The sequence below is a fragment of the Oncorhynchus clarkii genome, chromosome 2 (genome assembly GCF_045791955.1).
Source record: "Oncorhynchus clarkii lewisi isolate Uvic-CL-2024 chromosome 2, UVic_Ocla_1.0, whole genome shotgun sequence".
NCBI classification, from domain to species: domain Eukaryota; kingdom Metazoa; phylum Chordata; class Actinopteri; order Salmoniformes; family Salmonidae; genus Oncorhynchus; species Oncorhynchus clarkii.
This window is the reverse complement of record NC_092148.1, coordinates 25,238,576-25,264,989: the sequence shown is the minus strand read 5'-3', so window position 1 is coordinate 25,264,989 and position 26,414 is coordinate 25,238,576. Positions and strand designations below refer to the sequence as shown.

The 26,414-nt window shown below is 44.1% G+C and overlaps 1 protein-coding gene across 3 annotated transcripts in view; it reads left to right on the top strand.

Moving 5' to 3' along the window:
• Window positions 1-25,170, top strand: part of LOC139364924 (semaphorin-6D-like) — a 122,466-nt gene extending 97,296 nt beyond the window's left edge. For 2 of the 3 annotated variants that reach the window (XM_071102156.1, XM_071102166.1), the window contains 7 exons: window positions 643-816; window positions 1,164-1,301; window positions 3,536-3,613; window positions 6,333-6,391; window positions 6,775-6,825; window positions 9,463-9,627; window positions 22,658-25,170. In XM_071102156.1, the coding sequence (XP_070958257.1) occupies window positions 643-816; window positions 1,164-1,301; window positions 3,536-3,613; window positions 6,333-6,391; window positions 6,775-6,825; window positions 9,463-9,627; window positions 22,658-24,024 (2,032 nt within the window). In that variant the 3' untranslated portion in view covers window positions 24,025-25,170. The remainder of the gene's footprint in view (window positions 1-642; window positions 817-1,163; window positions 1,302-3,535; window positions 3,614-6,332; window positions 6,392-6,774; window positions 6,826-9,462; window positions 9,628-22,657) is intronic. The other variant, XM_071102176.1, reaches the window with a different exon arrangement.
• Window positions 25,171-26,414: the final 1,244 nt, after the last annotated feature.

Genomic DNA, 26,414 nt, shown 5'->3' with positions numbered 1-26,414 from the left:
GGATAGGGCCTCCCCAAAATTATAGATCCAACCGGAAGGGGTCTGTGAAAAGCTGAAAAGCATATCAATGAAAGACACCGTCCGGGTGTGGTCTACCAGACAAATGCAGGAAATAGCGCCAGTGGCTCATTAGAAGCCCAGCCATGTAGTGGTGCTGAATGTAGAATGGGTGTCAGAGGGCTGTCAGACAGCCACCTAGCTCGGTCCCCTGCTGTGACTTACATGGTAAAGCCGAGCCAGTCTGACAGACAACCAGGCGTCTTCACACAGCGGAGGGAAGGCACGCTGTCTGTCTCACATCTGCCTCCAAACGTCACATCTGCTTCAGAACTCTCCCGAGATGAGCTGAACAACAGAACTTGAATACCTCACGTTGTTGAGTCATTTAGCTAGCGTAGTGCCAGTCAGTGTGATGTTCTGAGTAAACAACATGTCATCAACTTGTGTGGGACTGAAGGAAAGTTGAGAGCAGCTGTACAGTGGTTTTACTTACAATAGTGTCCTGCGTATTCTTACACGGTGTTGTCACTTTGCAGTGCATGCACACACTCCGACAATAATCTTTGAATGCAGATGCTTTGTCTCTTCGGAGGTATCATTATGTTAACCCCGAACCACAACCCTGTTGTTGTGTCCACCCAGGTTCAAGTTGACCCAGCTAGCAGTGGATACGTCAGCTGGGCCCTATAAGAACCACACGGTGCTGTTCCTGGGGAGCGAGGATGGCAGGGTACTGAAGATCCTGGCCAGCACCCAGCTCAACGCCTCCTTCAGCACACAGCTACTGGAGGACATCGATGTCTACAACCCCACCAAGTCAGCCTCCCTTTCTCCGTTCTTCTTCATCTACATGATGCAAACAATCTGTTTTATAATATAGTGCACTCCTCTCATAATGTTCACTTTTATTGGTTCAGCAACAAACAGAAGTAATTTTTTTGCCCGCTGTAAGAGGATAGTTATTTATTGTATGTGATGCTTCCAAGCAGAGTCCACTGTAATAAGACAGTGATATGCGTTGTGGTGCTGTTAGTACGTGTCCTGAACAGCTTTTCAACTCCACTCTCATTTGCATACAGTCTCCCAGGGTGCTGTAGATGTCGCCATCCATCAGCATAAATTTCGGAAATAATGAGACGTGTTTGTCGTTTCCCCTTTCCTAGATGTAACGTCCGCGGAGAGGACAGACGGGTTCTGGGATTGGAGCTGGACAGGGAACATCACGCTCTGTTTGTGGCCTTCTCCAGTTGTGTGGTCCGAGTACCTCTGAGCCGCTGCAATGACTACGGCTCCTGCAAGAAGTGAGTGATACCCCATCCATTATAAACAGCTAGTACCGCACTGTTAACAGTTGCCAAGTGTGTGTTAATATTGCTGTGGAATTCCAGTTTTCATGCGTTTGCCGCTATAGAGGCTTCCTTCCCCCAGTGCTGCTATGGTGATGTGAAGTTACACATGTGTGACATACAATCAATCATGTCTCTATTGTGTTATTGACTGTACATTTGTTAATACCATGTGTAAATCTGTGTTGTTTTTGTCACACTGCTTTGCTTTATCTTGGCCAGGTTGCAGTTGTAAATGAGAACTTATTTTCAACTGACCTACCTGGTTAAATAAAGGTTAAATACATCTAAATAAAAAAATGTTGCTGCTATCGTTTGTCAAATTGTGAATATGCTGTATGCAACAGACTATATTCACAATATGAATCACCAAGGGTTTAGAAGTCGACGTTGCTATGAGGGCAGTGAAAAGGACTTCCTTGCAGTCAGAGCAACTGCTGGAGGGGATTTGTTTTGTCAGGGATGTTTTGTCCGAGCTAGTATACTCAACAATCTTGTGTCCTATTTTGGGGTTGTGGAGGAATGTTCCCCCCTGCCTCTACCCAACCCCCCAAGAAAAACATTTGTATTAAATTTGATACAGGGACGTAGCATGCTAAACCCTCATTGTGAGCCTTAGAGAAGTGCTCAACAGCATTTACGCACAAATTGGAACCAGCTGATTGGCTGCAGGCCAACCCACGTCCAGGGTTTCAACGCGACGACGAGGAGAAGGATAGGGCCTGTCTCACTTTAGAGGGCTTAATGCCCCTCCATCGCTGGATCACTCCGAAACAGCCCAGCGCACCTCAACCAGGGATTAGGGGCCCCTTAAGCCCCATGATGCTTTGTAGGGGTCAGGTGTCAGGCCCATATCCTCCTCTCCCCATCTGTCTGCCTCCAAATTAGGTTTGGTTGGTTTGGTCTGTCTCTCCACCTTACTGTAGCCTCTATCTTGGCACAAAGCAAAACGGTTTTTCTATCTCTCGCTTCTCGCTGCAGCTGCTGTTTCTATTAGGTTTCAGCAATGGATATGGTTCAGACAGCAGAAACACATTGAATGAAATATATAGAGAAAAGAGATTTAGTGAAAAAGATGGCAAAGGGATATCAAAAGTTGTGTGAAAGTCTCAACCCTTTAACCCACACAATGTTCATAACATTTTCATTTCCCCCCTTTTTAGTTATTAAAGCAGTTACAAAATGTTGTCACATTTGCAACTGTTTTGCCTCAGTGCTAGGTTAATGAGAACCCCCAGAAAAGATCAGCTGTAACCCAACAGACCCGGGGTGATATTCTCAGTAAAGAACAGTAAGACAGCAAAACTGACAAGGCACAGGAAGGAAGGAGACATTGTGAATTTACACCATTGAGAGAAGCGAGATTAGACATGGTGGACCTTCCTTCCAGATAGACATTTTCTAATGAGTGGTTCCATACAGAGCTATAGATATATACACAGCTCTAGTGATCCATAGGTGAGAGGAACACCTGTGTCTTCATCATGTCCTGACAGGCACAGAGAAAAGGAGCCAGCAGGAATGCTTCAAGTCTCCCCTACAGATAGGGGTCATTACCTTTTAACTCTGACATGTTGTCAATGCCGGTCTGGTGGAGACTCCTCCACTCTCCCGCTCTACACGACCCTCTGTGTTGTAAACCATGTTGAGCATGACTGACCTAACTCTCAGTCCTCATCTCTGGCTCCCGACATCTCTTCTACGTACTGGCCTGTTAGTTGGGCTGTGTCACTGAGTCCATGTCCAAGACTGCCTCTGGCTACCAGACACCCAGGGGGCTCCAGACACCCAGGGGGCTCTAACCAAACACTGCTGTCTGCAGCCTCACAGACCGACAGCCAGTCACACTACGTTGACCATCTCTCATATTCATCTCTGCCTCTTTCTGAGCTCCTAGATAAGGAGAGTTACAAGCTAGGCTCACTCTGCAGTTTAAAAATTGAAATGGCAGGTTTTTTCTGTGAGGTAAAATGACACCCTTGCCTGATCTGTTTAACTTCGTCTGGTGTGACTGTGGCCTGTGATGTTAATGAGACACTCCAGAATATGGGGGTGTTGTTAGGTGAATAGATATCACATGTCACTTCAGGTCATGCCTCACAAAAGAGTCTTCATTAAAATATGTATTTGGTCTCTTACTTTTTGATAGTGTTCACACACCGAACTCTGACTGTCTGTCTGTCTCACAGGAGCTGTCTGTCCTCGAGGGACCCTTACTGCGTGTGGCAGAGGACTGGGAGCTGTGTCACAGTGGTGCCCAGATTCAGGTGAGTCACAGATGTTGCGTAAGGACCACCCCACCACGCAGCCAATTATATGACAGCAGGTTAAGAGGCCAAGTACCAAACCCATCCCTAGCCCCTACTCCTTGTTTTGTTGAGTAGTATGTGTCAAATATTAGTGTTGAGTCTTCGATCAGAAAAATGTAACATTACTGACAATTTATCATCATCAAATGGCCATAGACATGACCTTGCATGAAACATACAGTAAATGAAGGAAGTAGCAGTAACTTCATAGTACTCTGCAAACTACTTCCTTGTATGCTTTCAATAATCGATACCTAATCTGGAGTTTGACTTGCCCAGATTGTCAACGTGATGAATACGGCCTCTAAAATACAGTAAAAACATTGGTCTGTCGGCTCCATTTCACATATAGGACGAGCATCCATCTTGTTTATTTCTATGTGGCGGACATACATCACGTCTGCAATCACTCGGAAATGAAACCCCAGATACCTGCTTGGAGGGGCCGTGCGTCACTTGGGGTGGGACTGAAAGGCATCGATCAAAATGACCTCAATGTAATTTACTGATCCATTCTGATGAACTGGAAGGAAGCCATTTGACACTTGGAGCTATCGACTGGCTCAGCGTCAGCACCAAGCAGGGTGTGTGTGTGCAAACAAAAAGCCAATCAATTCCTCTGTCTGAGACTCCCTCCTGACCCACTGTCTTTTTCTTTCTGCACTGTAGCATGGAATCGAAAGTAATGCTCAGCTGGGTGGATTTCAATCATGTCGTGTGTACCTCACTGTCTTCCGAACGGAGGGAGGGAAGGAGAGCGGTAGAGGAGGAGAGGCAGTAGAACACACTATTTCACCTCCTATGTTGCCTCCTGACACTCAGGGACTGGGCTGTCGCTGTTCCTCTGATTTTCAGTGTGGCCTTAAATCACTTGCTGTAGGTATTCGCCTCTGTAAACATGGGCTGTAAACTTTGTGTGGATGGGTGGACAGACATCACAGCAGAGGCAGCTGCCACTATCCTAATAGTCATATGGACTGCTTCAAATGGATTATTCTGTTGGGGGTCGACTTATTGCATATCCTGTGATTGGCCACCCATGGGTTTTATTTGCCATAGCTTCACAGCCAGACGTTAATGTAATATTCCAAAGGTGTGTATGTGTGTGTATGCGTGCGTGCGGCGGTGTGTACGTGCTGGGCAGGTAATCAGAATTGGACTGAGGCTTGATTTATCACATTTTTAACCAGCGGGACAGTGCCATGCAGCAAGCCAATGGAGTGGAACCGAAGAGATTGGCAAATATTATACATGCAGTCAGTAGAGCTATTACGCTGTGCCTGCTCTGTCCACGTCAGAGAGAGAGAGTGATATGGTGTGAAATAGTCAGAACCCGAGCATGGCCATGCCTCCAGAACAGATGCAACAGCTCATAAAGGCTGTAATGGGGCTGGACCGGAGAGCAACAGGGGACACATCCCCCTTTACTCTCTCCTCCCTTACTCTCTCGCTCCAGAGGTGGCATAAATTCTGCCGGCTGCTTTTTTTTGGGGGGGGGGGTTGAGCCAGAGGTGAATTGTTTCCATGGTTTCCTGTCTCTCTCCCCTCACTGTCAGCGCTTGGGGACGGCGTGCCAAAGAGGCCAGTCTAGGACTCTCTCCGTGGCTCTTTCTCTCAAACTCTCAGAATAAATAAATACATGAATAAAACAAACAGAAAGGGAATGGAGGCATACAGTAATACTGGTTACTAGTTGTGGTCCACATACACGGACACACAATCACGCAAAATCCCCCAGGCCGACCTATTCACTCACAAACAAACCCACTCTGCTGTGGTAATACAACTAATGCTATCGGCTGTCATTGGGCCCACTGCTGAGCATGGAAAGATAAGTGAAGTTATTATTTCTTAGAGTTTATTATTTCTCCCCTCTGAATTCCCTGTTGTATTTTTTCACTCTTGATTTGCTCACTGGGTCTGTATTCACTCATCTAGGCCTGCTTCTCATTTAGATGTAATTTGTTTTTTTGCCGCGCCTGGAACGTCTGTTTTGTGTAGATGTGTGTTTGATTGCCCGCGCGAGCAAGTGTGTGAGCGCGTGTTTGCGTATGTGTGAATGTTCATGAGTATTTACATCTGTTCTTTTCTTTGATTGCCTGCTCAGTCGATACTGCGTCGTAGAAGATTCAGTGTCATTGATGTTATGTTCTGCTTGACTAAGGGGCCACTCACTCCACTGTGCATCAACGCAATCACGTTACTCACCAGGGGGAATGTATGATTTCTGAATGTGCACAAGCCTTTGATTCATAGAAGAAAGATGTCCAAGAAAGTGTCCAATGCACTGGAGCACAACCAAATGTAAATACATACTAGAGGTACTAAATGTGTTGCAAGAATGCAATGTTTCTTTTGCTGTATAAGTGGAACCAGAGAACAGAGTATCATCATGGATGCAACTGGTGGGGAAACATTATTCTTGCCAGGTGATAGCACCTCGACACATCCATTTGAATTTGGACATTAACAAAACAGTCAGCCTGACCTTGCAGAGACAAAACCAATGAAATGGTTTTCTTTTGCAGCACCATTTATTTAAGTCTTTGTCTTCATTTTGAAAAGCTTGACAATGTACCCAATTAATGAAAGCGGAGGTTGTGTTTAAATAGTGAAAGAGGAATGACACACACGCTGACAGGCCGTTTTGTCCTCTTCTGTTTTTGTTTTTCCTCAGGGGCGGATTTGAGCAGGATGTGGAGAACGGCTACCCTCACTACCCCGACAGCTGCCACGGTAAGGTGGACCAATCATCTGTTCTTAATGGCTCTCCACTAGATGCACAGAGCCATCATAAAAGCTCTTTCATAACAAGCAAAGCTTATCAAGTGCATTTAATTGTCCAAAATGATACAGAAAAAGTGATTGCCATACTTGGAGAGTGATAGTACAATGAAATGAATCAGCAACTCGGTACAAGTTGAAGTAGCCTGTCATTTCCTAGCTGAAGAGTACCCCGGTGGGAATTTTGCTCTCAATTGCTCCTTGCAGATGGGCACGTTAAACAAGCAGTCAATTATACATTTAACTAAGTACAGTTTGAGTATTTAACCACTACTCAGACTTACACAATGTACTGTTCTGTCAATATGTCTGTTGCTTTCCCTTTTCTTCTCTAGACGTCCTGGCGACCACACGCAAGCAAAACACTCTTGCTGATTCAGCATATGGTCAGTTGACATTTCTTTATCCTCTATTTTTAAAACTTGTCCGAACTGTCTGAGGTTGTTAGCGAACAGGCTAACGCTAGCAAAGCCTTGTAAGCAACATCTCTATTCCCCTTTTTTGGACTTATTTTTGGTGTTATGCAACACGAGCAGTTCAGGAGAGTTTGTTGCGTAGAACAGCAACACCACCTCTCTCACCTCAACAGCTATCTTTAACATTTGAGCTATTGTCCAACTCTAGTCGCGGCAGCAGCACCAGCATGGATGTTTGACAGGCTAGCAGCGCCAGTTGCCAAGCTGCCCACTTCCCTTTATCAAGGAGAATCATCATCCCTGTAACGCTCCGTTACTCCCCACTGCCTTCCCATAGAGCAGGGTGGCTACAGAGCTCAGCGTCTGGCAGCAAGCACATTGCTAGCTCTCAGCTGAGATGTAGTCTAACGTAGCATTAATAAACAATTACTGTGGAATTATCTTTGAATTATGATAGTGACATCCCTGGGCCATGACTTAATGATTGTTTTTTTTGTTGTCAGAGAGCAGAATTGTTTACGGCTCTTATTTACGTAGCTCTGGTTTTCGGTTAGCTGAGTTAGTGGGTTAGTTAGTTAACTAGTCAGGTAGTTAGTGATACAATTGGTGAACTCATTCAGGCTCACTTCTCTCAAACTTACTTGTCAGTCTAATTCAACTGGGAATCCACCATTTTCCCCAAAAGGAGTTGCTGGTAAAAAAAGAAAAAAAGAAAATTGCCCTTTGTCACCTTACAAATGATCCATGGGTACTGATGGTGGCTGCTTTTCCCTAGAAGTGATAAACACAGCATTGAGACCATCTTAGTGAGAGTTGCTGGCCATTATATCTCAACAATACCATCCATCCAGGGTCCAGTCCAGCCTCTATCTACTTCAGAACACAAGCAATACTTAGCCTCAGACCTCCACATTCCCACAATGCCTTTGTTTTCTGTATCCTCTCTGCTGGAGGAAGTGCCGCTCAGTGGGCAGTGGGACTAGATGAGCGACCCCACTGGCTAATTCCGCCCGGCGATTACTCCATCCATGCCTCTGTACTCTGTTTGAAGTACTTCACACACTGCCAGACTTCAGACTCAGACTTGCAGAATGACAAAAGCCTTTGATGAGTCCAAACTGAAGAACAAGGTTTCCCCACAATAGAACACCCCATAATGTTGAACAATGCCATTCTCGCTGGTGTGCATTGGTTCCTAAGTCCTCTTTCTTACTATTCCCCAGAATGGAACAATCCCATCCCATAGAGAAAGCAGCGAGAGACAAACACCCAGCAGTGTAGACAGTCAAATCATTCCCCATTGCATATTGTGCTTTTCTCCTTTCTTTTCTCTCTGGAAAGGAGAAAGCAATGTACACACACAATGTTGATAAATTTAACTAATAATGCAGCCCTGGAGCTGTTGTCTGGCATCCCAAGGCTGAACTCCCCCGGTGTGCCGTTTTAATTTGCCTGGCGCAGTTGGTGCTCTGACAGGGCACCTTATTCAGAGTGAAAACTATCAACTGGCATCGAGAGCGGGCCTTTCACTTTCAATCTGGGCTGGCACCCTCCAGTATGCTAACATTATGGCCGGCTTATTAGCGAAACATCCACATCAATAGCGGCGTGCTGCACACAAGGCCTCAAGGACATCCACTGTTAGAGAATTAGGAAGACACTCATGATGGTTGTTGTGACGATGACAGTGCTTTCTTCTGCCAGGTCTCTCACAGTACAGACCCGTATTGGATCCACAGACTCAGACACCGCATAACCCCGCAGTACCAGTACAGATCCTAATTGGATATGTTGACATTGTCACATTTTCCATAAACATTGTCACATTTTCCATAAACCATTCCCTATGTAGGTTAGACGGTAACTACCTGTAAAACAGTTTAGTGAAGCAGAGAACCGAAAGTTGCTGTAAGTCATTACCTACCATTACCTCAGCTACTGGTATCTATTTCAACTCATCTGTCAAACTACTTAGTAAAGAAAATCGGACGTGAAAGGTAACTGTATATCAGAGTTTGTATGTGCTGGAAGAGTCCATGCACCAGCTGGTAGCATCCACAACAACAGGGTTTTGCTGTGTAGAATGTGCTGCAGTGCCAGGTGCAAGAGATTCCTCACTGGTTCAGTAACAAAGGTAGCCGGTTTGGAAATCTTAAGGCCGGCACTGCAGCCAACTCATGACCATATTGGCCCTGAGTGTTTTTCTCCAATGTCTCGTAATTTCTGCAACGCCTGAATGTTTTATCTATTAAGGGCATTAAACAGTGGGAAAAATGTTGGTTCTAAAGCGCTGAGTCATGTTGCACCTATGGAGGAGGGCTTTACGTGTGATGTATAGGCTACCTACTTTATTTATTGCAGTCATGGATTCAGTTGAATTCTCTTCAAAGCGCTCTTTATGTTAATGTCCTCATTGTCATCATCAGCTTAACAGTAATTATGACAGTAATCTTTTTTTCATGCTGGATTTACATATCTTTTTCTCCAAGGTACAAAGAATCCTTCCCTTGTCATAAAACAACATTATATTTAGGTGTTTTTGTGTGCTGCATTTCCATTTCACTAACGGGTCACTTTGTTACCCCTCCCCCACCTGCACAACAACAGGGAAGACCACACCCACAACAACCGCCAGCACAACCAATCAGGTCGCCCCATTCCCTAAGGTGGCAGGTGACTCTGAAAGAGGTACAGGTCCTGATGGCAGTCCTCCAGTCCCAGTTGGGGACCAGGGGTCACCTGACTCGGAAGCAATCAGTGTGGAGATGGAGGGTAAGGAGATGGGGTGCCTGTCTGCTGAACTTTGATCTGCACTGGATTGCATTGATGGGCCCTGAAGCTTCACTGCACACTACTAACCAAGATGAGCACTAACACTCTAATCTCTGTGTGTAGGACACTAAACATTTAACCATATATCCACTCACTTAATGAAGCAACCATGAGTTAGAGAGGCTTAATCACTTAAATAGATACTGCATTGGATCCATTTAACTCTTCCAAACAATGTCCTAACAAAATGACTCCTGCATGTCTCCTCTCATCTCTTATTTAGTCCATCTACTAGGGTAGCTTACTCTCCGCTCTCCAGCGGGACACACTTTAACAGTCACACACGACCAAGCACGTCTTCTCTTCTCACGCTGTCTAGAGCGCTGCTTCCTGAATGTCATTCCCAGATTACTCCCAATAGGAAACCAACCGGAGCTCCTAATATTCAGCAGGATGGGAAGACTGTTCGTTGATGCTATTTCCTTTAGCCCAGGCTCTCCTTGCTGCGCTCCTCTGGCGCCTTGTCAGGAGTCCATAAATCCTTGCTAGTGATGGGTTCCATTCAGGCCGACAGAGTCTCCGGCTGCAATGATGAGCCACTCAGGCTCAAATGAGAAAAGCCTGTAACAAATAAATAACCAGCAGCTGGCAAGCGTACAAGGGGAAACCGTAATAGAAACTTGGGCAACGCAATCTATTTCAGCATGGGCTAGTGTCGCCTGGCTGCCGGTTCAATCAAAAGCACGGGGACCTGGCTGATAAGGCGAGAGAGGAACTGTTCTGGAAGTAACAGCTTGGCAGTTCCAAGGAAGGCCTCTCTCTCTCTCTGATGCACCCACACACTGTACTAGCTATAGGACACACATATGTGTATATACAGTGGGGGCAAAAAAACGTATGTAGTCAGCCACCAATTGTGCAAGTTCTCCCACTTAAAAAGATGAGAGGCCTATAATTTTCATCATAGGTACACTTCAACTATGACAGACAAAATGAGAAAAACAAATCCAGAAAATCACATTGTAGGATTTTTAATGAATTTATTTGCAAATTGTGGTGGAAAATAAGTATTTGGTCAATAACAAAAGTTTATCTCAATACTTTGTTATATACCCTTTGTTGGCAATGACAGAGGTCAAACGTTTTCTGTAAGTCTTCACAAGGTTTTCACACACTGTTGCTGGTATTTTGGCCCATTCCTCCATGCAGATCTCCTCTAGAGCAGTGATGTTTTGGGGCTGTTGCTGGGCAACACAGACTTTCAACTCCCTCCAAAGATTTTCTTTGGGGTTGAGATCTGGAGACTGGCTAGGCCACTCCAGGACCTTGAAATGCTTCTTACGAAGCCACTCCTTTGTTGCCCGGGCGGTGTGTTTGGGATCATTGTCATGCTGAAAGAACCAGCCACGTTTCATCTTCAATGCCCTTGCTGATGGAAGGAGGTTTTCACTCAAAATCTCACGATACATGGCCCCATTCATTCTTTCCTTTACACGGATCAGTCGTCCTGGTCCCTTTGCAGAAAAACAGCCCCAAAGCATGATGTTTCCACCCCCATGCTTCACAGTAGGTATGGTATTCTTTGGATGCAACTCAGCATTCTTTGTCCTCCAAACACGACAAGTTGAGTTTTTACCAAAAAGTTATATTTTGGTTTCATCTGACCATATGACATTCTCCCAATCTTCTTCTGGATCATCCAAATGCTCTCTAGCAAACTTCAGACGGGCCTGGACATGTACTGGCTTAAGCAGGGGGACACGTCTGGCACTGCAGGATTTGAGTCCCTGGCGGCGTAGTGTGTTACTGATGGTAGGCTTTGTTACTTTGGTCCCAGCTCTCTGCAGGTCATTCACTAGGTCCCCCTCGTGTGGTTCTGGGATTTTTGCTCACCGTTCTTGTGATCATTTTGACCCCACGGGGTGAGATCTTGCATGGAGCCCCAGATCGAGGGTATCAGTGGTCTTGTGTCTTCCATTTCCTAATAATTGCTCCCACAGTTGATTTCTTCAAACCAAGCTGCTTACCTATTGCAGATTCAGTCTTCCCAGCCTGGTGCAGGTCTACAATTCTGTTTCTGGAGTCCTTTGACCACTCTTTGGTCTTGGCCATAGTGGAGTTTGGAGTGGGACTGTTTGAGGTTGTGGACAGGTGTCTTTTATACTGATAACAAGTTCAAACAGGTGCCATTAATACAGGTAACGAGTGGAGGACAGAGGAGCCTCTTAAAGAAGAAGTTACAGGTCTGTGAGAGACAAAAATCTTGCTTGTTTGTAGGTGACCAAATACTTATTTTCCACCATAATTTGCAAATAAATCAATAAAAAATCCTACAATGTGATTTTCTGGATGATTTTTTCTAATTTTGTCTGAAGTGTACCTATGATGAAAATTACAGGCCTCATCTTTTTAAGTGGGAGAATTTGCACAATTGGTGGCTGACTAAATACTTTTTTGCCCCACTGTATGTGTGTGTGTATATATGATGCTATTGGTTTCAGTTAAGGAACATCGTGGAAACTTCAGAAGAGATGCAGTATAGGTAGAATAGGGGTCAAGAAACTCTGGTCCTGGAAGGCAGCTGTGGGTGCAGGCTTTTGTTCTAGCTCAGCACCAACGTAAACTGAGGTTCATTTGAGAAGAGTCTAGTTAGCTCTGATGTAAGTTTAAGGCTAGCCTTGAAGCAGGTTTGAAACATCTTTGGCACAATAAATAAACTATTTACCGCAAGCTACAGTAATAGCAATTCTGAAGCACTCTAGAATTGCATCCCAACTGCTTTTGTTTATATTTTATGTAAGGCCTACACAGACGCAAATACAAGGTGACATGATTCATCCAGCTACGGATAGAAGCAATGTATTATATAAAGACTATGACTGACCAAAATACAAGTACAAGCACCCCTTTTGAGACCTCGCTGTTATGAACATTTCCAGCGATCATTTAGCTGTGGTTCGACCCTATGTTTCCATCAAGGGAGAACGCCTACCTCCCTGTAGTGTCAGAATGCTTCAACCTACGCAGACACACATTATTTAGACCCAGCTTTTAGACCTCCCTATTGTTTGTTTTCCCAGTGTTACTTCCTGCTTAGCTTATTTTAAACAGACCTCCTCCGGGGTAGTCCGCATATTCAAATTCACCTGTGTGGGTACGGCGAAAAAAAACATTGCTAGCAGCTAATTTAGCCAACAAGTACAGGGAGACAACTCGATAATAGAGGCAAGCAGGCAGGGCTCTGAAACTCATTAAAGCACTAGGAGAAGAGCAGAGAATTAACTTGGGCTGAACTTCTCTTTGCTGATGAAGAAGGGTTGGTGTCAGTTCCTTACTCTTATTTATATCTCAGTGGATCGAGGAATATAGACTTCCCGTCAAGCCATAAATACAACTCAACTCTCATATCACCTCTCTTCTTGATTACGACAACATCAGTCATCCTATGTCGGTAAATTCATTTTAAGTTGTGCATTATAAACTCAAAAAACATGGATAGTTTAGGCATATCAACAATCCTATGCAGCATTCTCCTCAAGCTGGGTGTGTACATTAAGCTATTCATCATAACCAGGAAAATGTTGCCCACCTCACTAAAGTGCCTCAGCCACAGCTGTTGCAGCCAATTTAGCATCACTACTTAGTCATGTGGTAATGCAACTAAATAAAGGTCACTTTACCTAGATCACTGTTTCCTTTAATTCCTTTGCCCGAATTACTCGCTCTTTATGAAGGCTATGATTGACATCAGGTTTGACTATGAAAACACACACTGTAGGGCTCTGTACTGTACACCTCCCCACTGGTCATATACAGTACATACACAATACTACATCTTTCCATACGCAGCAAAATGAACACCTCAAAACATGCACTATACTGAAGTTATTCACATCATGTTCTTGCCTGTCTGTCAACATTAGGGGCTAGTTTCCCGTTCACAGATTAACCCTAGTCCTTGGACAAAAAAAAGCTGATGGTGATTCTCCATTGAGCATGCTTTTAAATCCAGCACTAAGCTTAATCTGAGTCTGGGGAAACTTCCTATATGTTTACTGTCACCCTCGGGTTCAGAGTGCTTAGTGTCACCATGACATTTTTATTATCATGATAACACAATGGAGACCAGAGTGTTAGTCAACATCAGAATGTTGAGTGTCCCAGTGACATTTGGGCCCACAGTGTACAGATCCACACACGCAGTTGTCCTGACTCCTAACCCCGACCCCTTCTGTCTCCTCGACCCCTGGGGAATAGTTCTCTATTAACCTGCTTGTTTTTCGGTTGGACTAACCCTTATCTGCCTCCTTTGTTGAATCCTCCGCCTTCTCTTCCCCTTTTCCCCATATGACCTCTCTACCCAGTTTCAAAGCCTATGACTGAAACGTTGCTTTGTGTGTTTTTGTTGCCTACAAGCAGTTGTTTCTCTGTGGCTTTAGGCGTGGGTTTCAGGCCACTGTTTGGTAAAGCTATGGTTCTTCCAGAGCTGCTTTTCTATCCAGACAGTTAATGTTTGTTTAGGGAGTTATGTTAGGGATTGGCTCTGGAACACAGTAGCTTTACCAGGTGCTGAATGGTGAATGCCCTCTTTATCTCTTTATTTGATTCCAGATGCAATTGCATGTAAAATGTGTCCCACAATGCATGTAGTGCCATGCTTGATTTGATTGTGGATGATGAGGCTATCAGTACTTGAACTATGTCTGTTCCAAAGCTGTTTGAAATGGAAAATGTGTCTTTGAACTGTATTATCGCTCATGTTTTGACAGATAATATCTTGGTTTTCAAAGTCAGTGTTGAGTGATGTACTGTACTGAGATATTATGGCAAATTGGTCTCTACGTGCCAGGTTCTAAGGTATTGTACGTTATTTGTAATGCGGGATACCTGGAGAAAATGGATGGCCTTCCCTTCAGTAAAATATATATTTATCCGACCCTCCCTGAATGCTTGGAGAGAAAAAAAACAAGTGACCCTCCGCAATACCCCAAATAATAATTAAAATTATAAGTGGATATCAAGAAACATGCCTAGCGTTTACCCTCACTCCAAAGACAGATGAGAGCCTTAGATACTGTATGCAGTTATAGAAACTGTTCTTCATTTCGTAAGCATCACAATGCAAAGTAGCCAGAAGGTTGTGGATTTGCAAACCACCATGGATAAGGGGGAGGGGGGGGGTGAAAATATATTAATTATAATAAAAGCACTACATGAATCTATCCTCTTATTTGCGGTCTGCGAAGAAAATAGCCTTTTATAATGCATTTCTATGCAATTCTACGAAAATGACCAGAGAACAGCAGAATATTTTTTTATACCACCATCGAGCATGACAACAAATGAGCACATGCTGCAGCACCGGATTTCTATTCAGGCTATTGTTAAAAAATAGGATATATTGGCCTCCCGAGTGGCGCAGTGTCTAAGGCACTGCACCGCAGTGCTTGAAGCATCACTACAGCCCCGGGTTCGATCCCAGGCTGTGTCACAGCCGGCTGTGTCAAAGCCGGCTGTGACCAGGAGACCCATGAGGAGGCGCACAATTGGCCCAGCGTCGTCCGGGTTAGAGGAGGGTTTGGCCAGCTGGGATTTCCAGCTGGTGCAAGCTGACTATGGTCTCCAGTTGGACGGTGTTTCCTCCGACGCATTGGTGCGGCTGGCTTCCGGGTTAAGCGAGCAGTGTGTCAAGAAGCATTGCGGCTTGTTTTGTAGGATGCATGGCTCTAGACCTTCGCCTCTTCCGAGTCCGTAGGGGAGTTGCAGAGATGGGACAAGACTGTAACTACCAATTTGGATATCATGAAAAATGGGTAAAAGTACCACAAAAAAAGAGGATAGTCTAAGTTTGGAACAATGCTAAAGTATATCAACTGTTCAAATGTATTGCAACAGAACCAGATACAACTGAAGTATCTGATCATCAATGAATAAGAGAAAAAGCCATTCATTGTTTCATTGTTTATACCTGCCACATAACATGCACTTGTAAAAATAATCATAAAATTATAAAAAATATTAAAAATAATAATAATAAACTATCATTTACTTAATTTATTGTATTTTATTCCATGATATTGTTGTTACACTAAACCCTCCTGACTGAAATTGAAAAAGCATGACGCTCCCCCATTTTCCTCCAGGTAACTATTGTGTACATTTCGATCTCTCCATTCGTGCCATTTTAATTTTTAATTTTTACCAGTATTCAACACAAGTCTCCTCAGTGAAACCTATTGATGCTCTACATGCATCAGCACACTTCTAATACAATGCCATGTTCATTAGCACTATTTTTTCAATTGGAGTGAACCAGTTACATTACAGCGTATCATATTACCTTGTGTGTGCATAAATCAAGCTGCATCCAATTGGTTGGGCACTGATGTGTAATATTATGCATATTCTTAATAATGAGAATACATGATTGAACTCATTCACACGATCACCCAGACCCCCTCTCGCACACACTCACACACCACACACACGAACACAGAGCGTTAACTCTGTTCATCATTACCCAAGCATCAGCTATTTGAACTGTCAAAGTACTCCGAATTTTAGTTAGCAGACTCCTGTTCGTGTCTAATTTTGAAAACGCTCTCAGTGCTTGGAGTGTTGCAGCCGATTTGTTGTTGTGTTTTCCATGGCAGAAAATACATCTCTGGCATTAGTTGGGGTTAATGGTTGCCTGCGAAGCCTGGGGCCATTTTGACTCATTGCGGCACTATGGAATGAAGTACCCCTTAATGGAACTATTACATTCTCCCCTCAGCTGTAGAGAAACAGAAACTAATTAGGCTATTTTGGAACATCTTTACTTGACGCAGATATAGAACTCAGGAGTCGTTTCCCATGCTTAGCTACAGTGCCTTCAGAAAGTATTCACACCCCTTGACTTTTTCAACATTTTGTTGTGTTACAGCCTGATTTTTCAAATTGATTAAATTTAGATTTTTGGTTCTGTGTCAGTGGAATTGTGTTTTTCGAAATGTTTACAAATTCCTACATTTTAAAGCTTTTCATCTTTAAGGACTGGGGAGTTTTTCAGGATAAAAATGAAACGGAATGGAGCTAAGCAAGGCAAAATTATAGAAAACCTGGTTCAGTCTGCTTTCCACCAGACACTGGGAGATTAATTAACCTTTCAGCAGGACAATAACCTGAAACATAAGGCCAAATCTACACTGGAGTTGCTTACCAAGAAGACAGTGAATATTCCTGAGTGGTCACGCTACTGTTTTGACTTAAATCTACTTGAAAATCTATGGCAAGACCTGAAAATTGTTGTCTAGCAACAATCAACAACCAATTTGACAGAGCTTGAAGAATTATGAAAACAATTATGGGCAAATGTTGCACAATCCAGGTGTGCAAAGCTCTTAGAGACTTACCCAGAAAGACTCAACATTTGTAATCGCTGCCAAAGGTGCTTCTACAAAGTATTGACTCAGGGGTGTGAATACTAAATAAATGAGATATTTCTGTTTTTCATTTTCAATACATTTTGCACACTTCTAAAAACATGTTTCCACTTTGTCATTTTTGGGTATTGTGTGTAGATGGAATACGTTTGATCCATTTTGAATTCCGGCTATAACACAACATCCAAAAGGCACTCACACATCTGAGCAATCTTTTTTGCAGGTGCATGGTAACATTTGAACAAGATGAAGGAAAAAGGAAATAGCAGAGCTCTGACGAAGGCCGTGAGGCCGATACGTAAGATTATTAAAGATCAGTGATACTATCAAGAGCAGTGTGCAGTTTCCTTTTTCCTTCAGGCTATAACACAACAACATGTGGAATAAGTCCATCGGTAGCAATACTTCCTGAACTCAGTGAACTTTTCCATTGTGTCAGTAATCTTTAAAGGGATAGTTCACTCTGAAAACAACATTGGAATTGTCCCAAAGTCGAGCTGTCTATATTCCACACAATAGTTAGGCATCAGCAATCAGGATTACCATAAACACTGTAGTATCCCAGTTCAATAGTCGGTTGATGTCCAGTTTATCCAAAATCCCTGATGCTCAAGACCATCCATTTGGCCATCAACACTGCAGATGGCTAGCTGATTCTATGGTGCACATGCTGTAGAATAAAAACACAGCTAGACTCTGAAACACTGCTTAGGTATGTACAGTTGTAGTTCAGTTGGAGCTAAATGAATCTGTATGATTTTATATAACTATCGGTTTTAAGCATCTCAGAGAAGGGTTAGACTTGAGTCAAAGGTGAAAACTTCTGCTTTCCTTGTTTGTGTTTCACTTCTTTTGTTTTTGTTTGTTTTGGAGCCATTTAATCACCTGCTGAAATAGCACTTCACACTCCAGAATCGACACGTTCTCAACTTTGGCTCCTCGCGCAACCCATACCTAATTAGTGAAACGCAGAACAGACTCCAGGTTGCGTATAGCTTTAGCTTGGTTACATAATGCACATCCTTGTCTATTTTTACCATTATGGATATAATCGCTCAGTGTTTCTCTCATGCAGGGCTATGAGAGCGTCAAGCGGGGGCCTTCTACGTACCAAAACACAGCTGCTTCTGAGAGCGCGGCTTCAAAACCCACCAGGCTGACAATCTGTCACTCACTTTGACACATCTCTCTCTCCATCATCATCTCCCAGCCTCCCCCTTACAATCTGCTCCCTGCACATTCTTTCTCACACTCTATTTCTGTCACTTTTTGTCCCCAGCTTTCTGCCACATTCTATATCATTTTATTTTCTCTAGTACTCTTGCTCATCTTTTTTCTGTCCTGTTCCGCTCTCTCTCTTTTCTGTTGCCTGGCATTCTTACTGAAGTTATATTTTCTCTCCCTACTGTATCTATCTCTCTCTCTCTCTCTCTCTGTCTCTCGTCCTGTTGAGCATGAATACATCCAGCTGCCCCCTCCCTTTCTGTCACCATTTCTCTCCTCCTTCCCTCCTGTCCACTCTCAACCATATGTGTGTTACCCTTTTAGAAGACCTGAGAGTTCTTAATGTGTGTGTGTGTTCCAGTTCTTCACGCATTACACGTACAGTAGGCCTCTGTTCAACAGAGATCATGGCTAAAGATAGTGTGACAACTGAGAAAAACAAACATGGAAAAACACTCAGTTATTAACATTATATAAACCATTGAGAGGAGGTTGTTATTGTTGCTTTGAGTAGCTTCAATTATCCTGCGGCACCACATATCTTTATATAACACAACTATATTTTACTAAAATGTTTATGCAGCCTCTACCACTACACAGGTGCAGGCAACTCCAATTAATGGTCACATGTTACATTAAAGCAAAGCTCTCAAACCTTTTTGTCTCACCTCTTTATCAGAGGTGTCATACAATATTGGGTCATAAAATGATTCATTTGACCCTTTTTGAAGGTATTTTCTTTCAACACTGTATTGAGGCAATGCTTTATACTGTTGGCCTGCATGATATGCCTCCTGCGTGCCATCTAGCAGCACACCAGTCTCCCACATGCCATGATTCAGTGGGTATTCATTTCACTGTGACCATGCCACCATATGTCACGCATACGGCCCGATTGAGTCATCCACCCCTGCCCCAAACGTGTTGTGACAGGTTGTGCGTGGGGTTGGAGATCTGTGTACCTCCGCTGTGCATTTCCCCACTGTGGCTCTTGACTCATTGCTCCTCGGCCATGTGGAACCCTTCAATAGTCATAGGGTCCTGGTCAGGGGGCCCAGATGAGTCACAGAACTGGGAGCTGGGAGCCACATGGAGGCTGGGTGAATCCACACAGACACATGCATCCTGACCTCTATTATTCCTAAAAAAAAACATACTGCCTCGGCTCACTGACACACTGGCCTAGGACAGATAGGATACATGAAGCACCGCCATGCCAAATTGGATGCAGCCTATCACAGTGCCATCCGTTTTGTCACCAAAGCCCCATATACTACCCACCATTGCGACCTGTGAACTCTCGTTGACTGGCCCACGCTTCATACTCGTCACCAAACCCACTGGCTCCCTGTCATCTATAAGTCCTTGCTAGGTAAAGCCCCGCCTTATCTCAGCTCACTGGTCACCATTGCAGCACCCACCCGTAGCACGCGCTCCATCAGGTATATCTCACTAGTCACCCCCAAAGCCAATTCCTCCTTTGGCTGCCTTTCCTTCCAGTTCTCTGCAGCCAATGACTGGAACAAACTGCAAAAATCACTGAAGCTGGGGACTCATATCTTCCTCACTAACTTTAAGCACCAGTTGTCAGAGCAGCTCACAGACCACTGCACCTGTACATAGCCCATCTGTAAATAGCCCATCCAACTACCTCATCCCCATACTGTATTTATTTATTTATCTTGCTCCTTTGCACCCCAGTAGCTCAACTTGCACATGCATCTTCTGCACATCAATCACTCCAGTGTTTAATTAGTATATTGTAATCACTTCGCCACCATGGCCTATTTATTGCCTTACCTCCCTTACCTCATTTGCACACACTGGCATATAGAATTTTTCTACTCTATTATTGAATGTATGTTTGTTTATTCCATGTGTAACTCTGTTGTTGTATGTGTCGAACTGCTTTGCTTTATTCTTGGCCAGGTCGCAGTTGTAAATGAGAACTTGTTCTCAACTAGCCTACCTGGTTAAATAAAGGTGAACATTTAAATATATAAAAAATAACGCCATAGAAATACAATGGATATAGCACTTGAATGGATAGAACTTACGATTTCAAAGCAGCACGTCAAACATATTCTGTGAATTTAACATTATCGCCAGGAGAATGTGATAGTACAGTATATTGCATCTCTCCATAGGGGAATGGCACCCAGTATTCTACTTACTGATGTAGAGCAAATGGCCCAATTGATAGTGATAGGGAGCTTTGCAGTGCTCTAAAAGCCTTTACTTCCTGATAGCGCTGAGAGAGAGACAGGGAGCAGACACTTCTCCTGTAACTTTGTGACCTACATATAACTTTCCATCAACGTCAGGTAACGAGACACTCGTGTCGGCAGCTACTTCAAGACCGAGGAACGAAGTCTTGTTTGATGCTAATTCTGCCACACATTCTCTCTTTTTGTATTAAGAAGCTGTCAGAGAAAAACGGTAATGGTGACAAGTACCCTTTAGAGTTACTAGCAAAGTGCCAGGAGCTTCAAGGCTGATGCCTGTGCTCCTCTATTGACACATCGAGGTTTTCCCTGTTGTGCTTTTGTTACTTTAATAGATTCATGATGAGTTTGTGCTTGAAGCTGCAGTGGAGCTTTGTTACTCACTTCCTCAGCCTACAATGTTTTATTTATTTATTTTACCTTTATTTAACCAGGTAGGCAAGTTGAGAACAAGTTCTCATTTACAACTGCGACCTGGCCAAGATAAAGCAAAGCAGTTCGACAGATACAACGACACAGAGTTACACATGGAGTAAAACAAACATACAGTCAATAATACAGTATAAACAAGTCTATATACAATGTGAGCAAATGAGGTGAGAAGGGAGGTAAAGGCAAAAAAGGCCATGGTGGCAAAGTAAATACAATATAGCAAGTAAAACACTGGAATGGTAGTTTTGCAATGGAATGTGTGCACTGCATAGCTGTTCTCCACATACAGTATATACCTAAAGACATACTGTGTGTGTACCTGTTCTCCACATACATTCCTAAAGACAAACGCACACACTTGACCTAAGAGCATTTAAAAAAAATAATGTATCCAAGGACATTCCGTTTTGTGTTCTGCGTGTGCTGTAGATTAATGCAAGTTATTATTCACATCTCCCTTTCCCTTATAAATTAATGAATATCTTTCTTTCAAATGGTATTGGTATGCTGCCTGCATTTACCCTCAGACTCCAGTTTTCGGCCCTTATTCAGACAGAATCATGTATTGGCAACCTATTTGAACAAAATCCATTTAAAGAAACTATGAAGTGACACTGCTGTCATTGAAATTGTTGTACGAGATGTTTGATTCCACTAAACGCCTAATTGTAAATTCCCCTCAGTGAAATTCCCTTCTAATCAAGTGCCCTCACTCTGTTAAAGCTGAAGCATGTGGGAGCTCTTTGTAATTTCATCGAAAGAGAAAAAAAAAACTTGACAAGTCTCTCTTAGGCCCAATCACTTAAATCGTCCTCCTCATCATCATCTTCAACATCCCATCACCACCATTACGTCTAAAGCTGGTACTATCATTGCCCAATACTCCCTAACCTGAGCTCTCATTACGGGATGAAATTAGCCTGTTTGGAACACCTGTATTTCTGCTCCTGGGTGGCCCAAACCCCCTCCCCCGACTCCCCAGACTTATCAATTTCACAGAGACTATCATTAAGGTTGGAGAAGGGCCTGACACCACAGATGGCAGCAGCCTTTGTAAATGAGCTCTGATTGCGAGAAAGGTGGCTAGTATCACTCCTCCTGTTGAATCTCAGATGACATTAGGCAAATATAGTGGCAGGGTCACACCATCCAAGGGCGTTTTCATAGTGTTGAGATAACCTTGAGATTTTGAGGCGCTTAGTTGGGGTGGTTCAGATGTTTTCCCAGACAACCATTTGAATCAGTCAGACTCTCGTTCAATTATAGAGCGACTTATTCTATGAGCTGGTTGGTCGAGTTGGTTATTTTTGTCAAGTTCATTGCAGATGCACTCACCCAGATCCATGCATTTGAAAGCACAGCCAGTGTGAATGACATCAGACTCCTGCCAGTGCACCCATCAATATTTAAAACCCAAACTCATTTTGGAGTTGATTTCTCACTGACTGGGGAGCTCTTGCACTCTGCCACTCTTTGCAGTTGTCGACGAAAGTGGAGGTTTTGGCAAGAAATACTTTATTGATTCATTAACAGAGAGGGAGGCAAGCCAAGAGGCTCGTTCCAACACCTCTGCAATGCTGCTTCCCACATAGTAGAGCTTCTGTAAACACAACCAGTCTTTTCCAGCTGCTGCCTGCTTGACCTCATAGAAATTATAGTCTCTTCTAGGTCTCTGGTTTTATTACACTAAAGACCATTTTGTTCTCGTTCTCTTTTTCTGTGAAGGTGTCCGACGGCCTCCCGAGATGGAGAAGACCAACCACAGTGTCCACTACACCCTGCTGATTGCCTGTGTGCTGGTGGCTTTTGTCCTTGGAGCCTTCCTCTCGGGCTTTCTGGTCTCCTGCTACTGCAACCACACTGGCCACAAGACCAAGAGGCTGGCCAAGGACCCAGAGGCCCCCATTCCTCACGCCCTGTCCCTACGCAGCCTGGCCAAGCTCAATGGCCTGCTGGAATGCCAGAACAAGGAGGATAAGATGGAGGTGTCCTCGCCCAAGCTCTACAACTCCTTCTTCCAGAACGGGAAGGAGCATCATCAAGGAGCACCCAGACGGAACGGTGGTCACCACCCAGGGATGTCCATGGGAGACCAGGTCCACCCCCATCACCTACACCACTCTTCGGAGCTCTCGGGTCTGCCCACCCCAGACTCCACCCCTGAACTGCCCATCAAGAACATGAAGGCTTTCAAGAACCAGTGGGAGAAGAACCAGAACTGCAACAATGCCAAGGAGCCCAAGTCCCACAACATGGGACAAGGCTCCAGGCCCAGCTCAGGCCAGCTCCACCAGCAGATCTACCCCTACTCTCACAGTTTCTCCAATGGGCAAGCTCTGGCCAATGGGCATGCCTTAGTCGGTGGACCCCAGCAGCTGGAGGAACGCAAGATCCACAATACCGAGCGCATGTTGGTCCAGCAACCTTACCCCTGCTACTCACAGAAGGTGATGGAGGTCACGTCGCTGGATGAGCTGCTCAAACACATCCACGAGGCCAACGCCAGCAAGAACGCCCAGGTCATGACCTCATCCGGCCTGTCAGCCAGCGGCGGGTGCCATGGGGGTCAACTAGCCTTTGCCAACCGTGTCCAGCCGCACATCCCCGAGACGGAGTCTGCGCCCTACTACAGCTCATCCACCCTGCCCAGAGACAGCCTGTCCCGCCGCATGGACGTACCTCCAGACATGCCCCATCACCACCAGTCCACCCTGGAGCGGAGACACTCTTCCCAGAGACACTCACTGATTACCGCTGCCACTAAGATTGCCAACGGAGGGGGTGGTGGAGGGATGGTCCACCGACAGCAAAGCTTCAGCCAGCGTAACGGCCACCAGCACCAACCGCCCCCTATGCTGGCTCGAATGAACTCCACCGGCAGCGCCTGCGAGATCCACTACCCGCTCATCCCCAATGGGTACCTGACACGCCAGCAGAGCTACAACGGAGAGCAACAGGAGGATACCGGAGGATACCTCCACCGGGGGGCCATAGTCCGCCGGACCACCTCCCTCAAACCCGATGTCCCTCCCAAACCCCTCTTCATCCCTGCCTCCTCTCCCGTCAACCAACAGGGAAACTTCAACTACTGAGGAGAAAGAGGAGAGGAGAACAGGACAAGAGTGACTGTGCCTCGTCCTCTCCTCTCAATGGGTGAAAAGTGAAAGACCTTTATGAGAAGACGTGCCCTGGATTATGTGGCAGCCATTCTTGCTGTCGACAAACCTCAAACAAACTTATTTCCCCCTTTTTGTCCAATGAATATCTTTGTACCATATTGGTATTGCTCAGCTACTTGCTTATAGAAGGTGAGGGACTGGGGTTGGTGAAACGTGACCCCCTTATATTATGCTGCCAATGTCCTCAGTGTGGATTTGCCATGCAACTTAGTTATGGAAGAGTTTGCCATCAAACATCGGACAGCTTAAGATTCAATCTAGAGCTTCTTGTGATGCCTATGAAACTTGCTTTTGCTTACCTTTTTCTTATGTAGTGTTGACAAACAGTCCTGATCCCCCTAACGTGTTTCTATATATGCATGTGTGTGTATATATATGTGTGTTTTATATCTACACCGTATATGTATACATATACATATGCAGTATATGCATCCTGTGGAGCGACATCAACAAAACTCCTTTTAAAGGTAGCTCTGTCTTTTTGCCTTACTTTGAAACTGAACCCATTATGTTGAAATACATTACTGGTTGGTGTTTGGCATCTCAAATATAAGTTCTTGAAATGAGGCAAGGCCCTGCCTGTCCCTGTTTCAGCATGGTTAGTATGTGGACTAGGGGAATAAGTAATCATTTACCATATTAACACGTTCATGGTGAATTTGCTACTCACATTCAAAAAGAGAGCCAAGCTGGTGGATACTGACAAGCAAAGGAAACTACTCAAAGCAACTATGCTAGGCGTTTCTCTTTTTTGAAAATGGATACCAAGGCCTGAGAAGCCGATGAAAGGCTTTAATACAGCGGGTCTATGAAGTAGGGCCTACTACAATTCCTAAAGAATGTTTTTATCACATTGGTGCTTAGTTGATCCTCATGAATTCTAATATAATTATCATGTATCATACCCAAAGAGGACCAGACACTCAACCCCCAATGAATCAGGATCAAGATCAGACCATCCACCCCCAAAAAACACTCTTAACATGATACAGACTGCAGTTATTATAATTATTAACTTTGTGGCTATTGGTTGTAAATAAAGGAATAATACTAGCCAAATGTTAATTGTATGTGTAAATGTGTGCCTTATTTAATATAGTATGTGGTATGGGGTAGGGGTAAATGCAAGGCGCCAAGATGCTATATAATAGGTGTTAGATTGTTATTATTTTTTATGGTCGTCGGAATGTGTCATATCTATTGTAGATTTGTATTTCTAACTAGGGTTTTTGATATCCCTGAACTGTGAGCCTGCCAGCCCTGGCATAGCGACTACCACAGCTTGAGGCTGCATCTTTTTTGTTTGCCTCCTTTTCATGTGTTTTCACTGGGTTGGCTTTTTCCCTGATTGCTAACTTTACCTTTTGATTGTTTGTAGCATAGCAGGCTACTCAATAGATTAAAAGGGGGGACATCAGTCCCTCAGATGTTAAGATTATTCAGGCTCTCTGATACTCCCTACATATCACTTGGTCTCAATCTCAACACCACAGGAACACCACAGGTAGCGTAAAAGATCCGAAGGGTGGGATTTGGTGTTTTTTTTGTCTGATCAGAAGATGTTGAAATGGTTTTAGGTAGAAATGGAATGGACTCCCTGATCGATGAGCGTAGACCGGAAGGGACCGGAAGCGTCTGCCGGGTGTTCTCCTCAGGGAGAGAGAGGGAAAGCAGTCAGATCGGCCTCAGAAATACCACTCCCACTGGAACTCTGTTGTTGCACTTTCTGGGCTACTTCATGGGTTGCTGGATTCATGATCAATTATTTGAGAGAGAAAAACACTTGTATCTGATAAGAGTATTTATGCCCTAGATTCCTGAAGCTGGTCTGACCCCAAGTTCACCCTTCACACTTGAATTCACCTTGGGACTGACTGATATATACATGAGCTAAAACTACAACATTTGTTATAGATGGCTACATTCTTGCGTTTTAGGCAAACTAGTTGTTTGGATGCAACACACGCATAAGTAGAATCCTCACAGACATTATGGATCACTCCCATTACACATGAAACCAGTATTTGATTTGAATGTGACCATATCTCATAACAGGAAAAGGGCAGCTACAGTACTTATTGGTGAGTTGAAGTGAAGTTTATTTGAGTTTGCTTTGAGATTGTATGGGAAAGGGAATGGTCTATTTGACTTTTAATAGCTATCAGTATTGCACAGAGTGTAAATACATTCTCTTGGGGGGGAGGGCTCTCGTTGATTCATGATGTTTTCATTCTTTGGGCGCTTATGAATTTGGTTTCACAGAATACCATTGTATGTCTCTTATAATAGAAATAAATTAAAAT